Below are 7,673 nucleotides of genomic sequence, written 5' to 3' on the forward strand. Positions count from 1 at the left end.
GGTTTTTGCCCATAGCACTACACAGCTGATTAAAATAATCAAAGCTTAATGATGACTTGATTATATCAGCTGTGTAGTGCTAGGGCAAAAACCAAAAAGTGCACCCCTTGGGGTCCCCAGGACCGAGTTTGGAAACCCTGAGTGAAACAATGATATCCCTGCAGATTTTGAAGTGAGCACTCCCAAAGATTTCTTAATTTACTTATTTCTATGCACATGATTTATTGAGACCTGTCCACCAGAAAGCAACATCTCCCCCTACTCAATTTTTAAAAGACCTTGCTGCTGGTATGGCTTAGCACCCAATGGATGTGTGCATTTTCATGCCATGAGGTTGAATGCAAGAGGCTAACCAGGTCACTAAGGCTATAGAAAAGACACGAGTGGAGTGGACAGGTTCCTTGGGTAGTCTGAGCATGCACCGGCTCCCTGTTATGACAACCCCAATACATGGTTGTCTTTTCTTTTCTTTTCCGCAGCTCTGTTGATTGTTGAAGTGGAAGAAAAACCATTTCACCTTTTCCTATTCAATCACCTGTTAGCACAAGACTCTGTTGACAATAGAACTGTAGAGCTGGAGGGTTTCTCACACTGTCTACTACATGTTGTGTTCTGTGTTAACTGATAGATTGCCTTTCCCATATCTAGTAAAGCATTAGATTAGCTATCATACTTGCTATGGGTAGTGTTGTATATTGGAAGGAATTCTATCAGGGCGGCTTTGGTCTCACAATTCTTTCATCAGTCCCAGTGAAACGAGCATCAAACTATTGTGCATGATTCATTTGAAAATACCATGGGAGCATAATCTGTTGGTTTTTCTGAACACTAGCCTTTGATTTCAGAACTATTTTATCTCTCAGTTTCTGTGGAACCATCACTAATTTCTGCAACAACACTGTGATTAGAGCATTACCAGGGTGACTCATGATTAAACCTATTAGGAGTGAGCTCATCTTTGATCCTCACAGTTGGAACACAATCCACCATTCTTGTAAAATAAAACATCCAAAAGGAAATAGTTGCTCAAATTTGTGCAATTTAGTGATTCAGGACATGAGACATAATATAAATTGTAGTGTTATGAGAACCAGAAATAATTAATGAACTTTCCTCCCTATCCTCGTGGTTTGAACATTAGAATTAATTGGTTTTAAAACATTTGTGAATTCATACGTTCATAAATGATCAATCTTGTGTTCCCTAAAGTCCCTGTAGCCCCATTGCAGTCATAATTTAGCAGCATGAACCACATCATGTGCTTCTCTCATTCTCTTCCAGAACTTCTAAAGCACTCCCAAAATGTCAGATCTGGAAGACTTCAGCAAAACAGCAGGGCATTGGAACACATCAGACAGCTACCAGCTGAATGCCACCAGTGTGATCGTGCCCGTGGTGTTCTCCCTCATCTTCCTGCTGGGGACCATTGGGAACAGCCTGGTCCTGGCCGTCCTCCTCCGCAGCGGCCAGGTGGGATACAACACCACCAACCTGTTCATCCTCAACCTCAGCGTGGCCGACTTCTTCTTCATCGTCTTCTGCGTGCCTTTCCAAGCCACCATCTACTCCCTGGAGGGCTGGGTGTTTGGCTCCTTCATGTGCAAGGTGGTCCACTTCTTCATCAACCTCACCATGTACGCCAGCAGCTTCACGCTTGCCGCCGTCTCTGTCGACAGGTATGTACGCTGTAGCTCTTGTTCGCTAATGTCTCATTTTACGTTCAAATGTCAAAACATTGAAATACTGTATACAAATGTTTCTACTCGTATGCACATTCCAATTTTGGGTTAACTACTTCTTTATGGCACATAACGAGGACCTGATAGGAATAGACTTAATTTGTGAAATAATTTGTCATTTTTATTTGGCTGAGTTCTAACCGAATGCACAGAGACATAACCTGTGCAGCAGCTCTAAAGGTCAATGCCAATTATAGTACTGAGTTCTATTGCCAAGCCAAGGTCACTATTCCCCTCACCTCATTAAAGTCCAGCACAATTCCTCTCTATACAAGCGACCTATGCTCTTTCTACAGAAGAGGATGGACGCTCAATTAGCAAAGCACAAGGAAGTAACCTATATTGTAGTCATCCATTGGTCATTATTACAAAACAGCCTTGACATTTTCACAGAGTATAGGGAGATAGGGAGAATGTGGATCAGGCATTTCTTTATTGGCAACCCTGTTGGTCACGTTAATTGAAACCCAGTATTCATGTGATCAAGGGAAGGGCATTTTATCTGCATTAAAATGTGGAAATGAAAGAGTAGGTCTTGACCTGAAATTGAGGCTGAATCTGTGATTGAGTACAGTAAAAGAGCACTAATGTATTATCCCTGCATTAAATTGATGTATTCTTCTTTCCTGCATAAATGGATGCCTTTGATTCTGCAGGGCCCTAGCTATGCTCAGCCCAGTGAAAATAACTGCTCTTTTTTTTCTACATTAAATAAGGGAGCAGAAACCCTGGTGTCGTTGTGACACTCTGGCTCTATGGACTTTATAATTGAGCCAGGGTTGTTCATTTTCATGTGTTTGGGTGTATTTCATTTGGTGGTGTTGGGGATGGGTGAGTTTCATTTTGTTTGTGTCTATGGTGATTGGTCTATGACTCCCAATCGGAGGTAACGAGTGTCAGCTGTCGGCTCGTTATCTCTGATTGGGAGCCATATATATTCTGTGTGTTTTCTCCTTTGTTTGGTGGGTTATTGTTTCCGTGTTGCTGTTAGTCTGTATCAGTATTTGAACTTCACGTATCGTCATTTGTTGTTTTCTTCGTGGTTGCTTTAAATAATAAAGTCATCATGTTCACTCCACGCGCTGCGTATTGGTCCGCTCCTTCAGACGATCGTGACAGAATAACCCACCACAAAAGGACCAAGCAGCGTAACAAGCGGCAACAGGACCTACCTACACAGGAGTTATGGACGCCTCCTAAGGATTTTTGGACATGGGAGGAGATTCGGGCTGGAAAGGGTCCTTGGGCACAACCGGAGGAATATCACCGCCCTCGTGAAGAGCTGGAGGCAGCCAAAGCCGAGAGGAGGTGGTACGAGGAGGCAGCGCGAAGGCGAGGCTGGAAGCCCGTGGAAGAGAGGCAACCCCAAGAAATTTTTTTGGGGGGGCACATGGCTTGGGCAGCTGGGCAGCAGGAGGCTGCCACAGGGAGAAAAGGAGAGAAGGCTAACGGAGTACGGGAGCCATTGGCGAGTAGAAGGAGGGAAGTTGTTGTGGCACGGCATGAGAGACTGAAGTGTGTTACCAGTCCGGTCCGGCCCGTTCCTGATCCCCAGTTAAGGCCAGTGGTGTGTGTTCCCGGTATGGACCGGCCTGTTCCTACTCCACGCACCAGGTCCACGATGTGCGTCGCCAGCCGGCCAGAGTCTGCCGTCTGCCCAACGGCGCCTGAACTGGCCGTCTGCCCAACGGCGCCGGAACTGCCCGTCTGCCCTAGGGCGTCTGAACTGCCCGTCTGCCAAGCGCTGCATAAGCCGCCCGTCTGTACTGAGCCTGCAAAGCCGCCCGTCTGCCATGAGCCTTCAGAGCCGTCCGCCAGATCGGAGCCGCTAGAGCCTTCCGCCAGACAGGAGCCGCTAGAGCCTTCCGCCAGACAGAATCATACACCTGCTATGGAATCAGCAGGAGCCGACGCAGCCCATACTAGACTGGAAGCTCAGGTTCGGGACCAGCAAGAGCAGCTCCTGCAGATGGGAGCCGCCCTGCTGGAGGTGATGACTGCAATCCGAGGCTGGGGTCCGCCTCCACCGCCAGCCGCCCAGCCAGCACCATCAGCCAGCCATGAGCAGCCAGATCCGTCAGCCAGCCATGAGCAGCCAGATCCGTCAGCCAGCCATGAGCAGCCAGATCCGTCAGCCAGCCATGAGCAGCCAGATCCGTCAGCCAGCCATGAGCAGCCAGATCCGTCAGCCAGCCATGAGCAGCCAGATCCGTCAGCCAGCCATGAGCAGCCAGACCCGTCAGCCAGCCATGAGCAGCCAGACCCGTCAGCCAGCCATGAGCAGCCAGATCCGTCAGCCAGCCATGAGCAGCCAGATCCGTCAGCCAGCCATGAGCAGCCAGATCCGTCAGCCAGCCATGAGCAGCCAGATCCGTCAGCCAGCCATGAGCAGCCAGAGCCGTCCAGCCAGGATCCGCCAGAGCCGTCCAGCCAGGATCCGCCAGAGCCGTCCAGCCAGGATCCGCCAGAGCCGTCCAGCCTGGATCCGCCAGAGCCGTCCCGCCGGGATCCGCCAGAGCCGTCCCGCCGGGATCCGCCAGAGCCGTCCCGCCGGGATCCGCCAGAGCCGTCCCGCCGGGATCCGCCAGAGCCGTCCAGCCGGGATCCGCCAGAGCCGTCAAGCCGGGATCCGCCAGAGCCGTCCAGCCGGGATCCGCCAGAGCCGTCCAGCCGGGATCCGCCAGAGCCGTCCAGCCGGGATCCGCCAGAGCCGTCCAGCCGGGATCCGCCAGAGCCGTCCAGCCGGGATCCGCCAGAGCCGTCCAGCCGGGATCCGCCAGAGCCGACCAGCCGGGATCCGCCATTCAGCCTGGTACTGCCCCTTAGTCCGGTGCTGCCCCTTAGTCAGGTACTGTCCCTTAGCCCGGTGCTGCCCCTTAGCCCGGTGCTGCCCCTTGTCCCGGTGCTGCCCCTTATCCCGGTGCTGCCCCTTATCCCGGTGCTGCCCCTTAGGCCGATGCTGCCCCTTAGTCCGGTGTTGCCCCTTAGTCCAGGTGGGGTTAGTTGGAGGGTGGTCATTGGGAGGAGGCTACCGAAGCAGGTTGTGACTGTGGTGGGGTGGGGATCACGACCGGGGCCAGAGCCGCCACCGTGGACAGACGCCCACCCAGACCCTCCCCTAGTCCTGATGTTGGTGCGCCCGGAGTTCGCACCTTTAGGGGGGGGTACTGTGACACTCTGGCTCTATGGACTTTATAATTGAGCCAGGGTTGTTCATTTTCATGTGTTTGGGTGTATTTCATTTGGTGGTGTTGGGGATGGGTGAGTTTCATTTTGTTTGTGTCTATGGTGATTGGTCTATGACTCCCAATCGGAGGTAACGAGTGTCAGCTGTCGGCTCGTTATCTCTGATTGGGAGCCATATATATTCTGTGTGTTTTCTCCTTTGTTTGGTGGGTTATTGTTTCCGTGTTGCTGTTAGTCTGTATCAGTATTTGAACTTCACGTATCGTCATTTGTTGTTTTCTTCGTGGTTGCTTTAAATAATAAAGTCATCATGTTCACTCCACGCGCTGCGTATTGGTCCGCTCCTTCAGACGATCGTGACAGTCGTTTACCTTTTGGAGGGGGACATTCATTTGATGTGAAAAATGAGCATCCACTCAGGCTACAGCTGAGACCTAGAATACCCAGCAGCAATTGTTTCACTGCCAGGTCGGGATGAACAATACACACACACACTGATTGCCCTTTCATGAGTTCCATTTGCAGCACCAATGTGCCGCTTTTATATTAACCCCCAGAAGCAAGAGCTAATAATATTTTAATGTCTTTGTGCAAGCAACACAACAGTAAAAACAATTAATTCCATTTAGAAGGTGGAGTATAATGAAATCCCAGTTGACTTGCAATTACACATATAAAGCAAACAACATACAATGAGTGTACACCTGCTCTTTCCATGACATAGACTGACCAGGTGAATCCATGTGAAAGCTATGATTCCTTATTGATGTCACCTGTTAAATCCACTTCAATCAGTGTAGATGAAGGGGAGGAGACAGGTTAAAGAAGGATTTTTAAGCCTTGAGACAAATGAGACATGGATTATGTATGTGTGCCATTCAGAAGGTGAAGAGACAAAATATTTAAGTGCCTTTGAACGGGGTATGGTAGCAGGTGCCAGGTGCACCGGTTTGTGTCAAGAACTGCAACGCTGCTGGGTTTTTCATGCTCAACAGTTTCCCGTGTGTATCAAGAATGTTCCTCCACCTAAACGACATCCAGCCAATTTGACACAACTGTGGGGAGGATTGGAGTCAACACGGGCCAGCATCCCTGTGGAATACTTTCGACACCTTGTAGAGTCTGTGTCCCGACGAATTGAGGCTGTTCTGAGGGCAAAAGGGTGGGTGGGGTGCAACTCAATATTGGGAAGGTATTCGTAATGTTTTGTACACTCAGTGTAAATTGATTCATGGTATTATGTTTTAATGGAATATGTACCTGTCTTTCTGTTTGGTCTAGGTATCTGGCCATTCGCTACCCTCTTCGCTCTAGAGAGTTGAGAACGCCCTGTAATGCTGTGGTTGCCATGGTAGTCATCTGGGGACTATCATTGATCTTTGCAGGACCGTATTTGAGCTACTACGACCTCATAGATTACGCCAACAGTAACGTGTGTGTTCCAGGTTGGGAGGAGTACAACCGCAAGGTGCTGGACACGTGCACCTTCGTGTTTGGTTATGTGATCCCCGTGCTCATCGTGAGCCTGTCCTACACCAGAACCATCAAGTACCTGTGGACAGCTGTGGACCCTCTGGACGGGATGTCAGAGTCCAAGAGGGCTAAGCGCAAAGTCACCAAAATGATCATCATCGTCACAGTGCTCTTCTGCATATGCTGGCTGCCCTATCATGTGGTGATCCTGTGCTACCTGTACGGAGACTTCCCCTTCAACCAGACTACATACGCATTCAGGATCCTCTCTCACTGCATGGCCTACGCCAACTCCTGCCTCAACCCCATTGTGTACGCCTTGGTGTCCAAGCACTTTCGCAAAGGCTTCAAGAAGGTATTCAGCTGCATTCTCAGTAAGAACAGCAGGAATAAAGTGCATGTGATACATGTGGCCAACACGGTGCCTGGGTTCGAGGCGGGGTCCACAGAAGTGTCACAAATGAATGAGGACAATGTACGACAAAATGACTGTGAGATGAGCAGCCGGCCCATCGCCGAGCCGAGGGAAGCAACTATAAGCCATTTTCAGAAACAGCCTTGAATGATGAGGCCTATGGTAAAGGACTCTGTGCAGATTGCCTTATCACAAAGACTTTGGATTCCAACCTCAAAGGGATGATGACAGTATCTCGGTTTTTGAGATGGTGACAAATGGGAATTTGATGAGAGGGTAAAGAGAGCATGAGAATGGTTCAAATAGAGAATTACAAATTAGAATACTAGTCATTTAATTTATGGGTTGCACCTGCGTTTCAATATTGGTTTGAACATTTGTTTTAGAACTGATGCCGACTGAGCATTCTACTCAATGCATTATCAATGAGCCCAGATGAAGATATCATCAAGTGCATTACAATGGCTTGGAAATAATGACATTTCAAAATGAGGCAAATAATTTGTAGGAAAACCTTTTTCACCAGATGGACTTCCAGAATAACGTTAGCTAGCAAGCTAAGATTGAAGTGAGACTACTGAATTTTAGTTAGCTAACGTTAGCATTGCTAGCTATTTTTGACTAACTTTGCTAGCTAATGACAACACTACCATCTGTCTAAAGTACATTTGACGAAATGATAATGATGGCAAAGTGGTTTCATAGTAAATATTTGTCTACTTTATCAACGTCATTTAAACGAAACCCTCCATTCAGAATGATTGGGTTTATCACAACTTTTGGGCACCACTATGGTGGAGGGCAGCTTGAGAATGCTCATAACAATGGCATGACGCGACCGAGTGATGGAGGTGCAACCT

The 7,673-nt window shown here is 48.8% G+C and overlaps 1 protein-coding gene across 1 annotated transcript; it reads left to right on the forward strand.

Annotated features, from left to right (window-relative positions):
- Positions 1-1,302: 1,302 nt before the first annotated feature.
- Positions 1,303-6,960, forward strand: LOC311142887 (galanin receptor 2b; the record flags this gene model as incomplete). Its single annotated transcript, XM_084178602.1, has 2 exons — positions 1,303-1,676; positions 6,207-6,960. 2 exons carry the CDS (start codon positions 1,303-1,305, stop codon positions 6,958-6,960), a joined length of 1,128 nt encoding a protein of 375 aa, XP_084034728.1.
- Between the last annotated feature and the right edge of the window lie 713 nt (positions 6,961-7,673).

The sequence above is a fragment of the Coregonus lavaretus genome (assembly GCF_964263955.1).
Source record: "Coregonus lavaretus genome assembly, chromosome: 2".
Lineage (NCBI taxonomy): Eukaryota > Metazoa > Chordata > Actinopteri > Salmoniformes > Salmonidae > Coregonus > Coregonus lavaretus.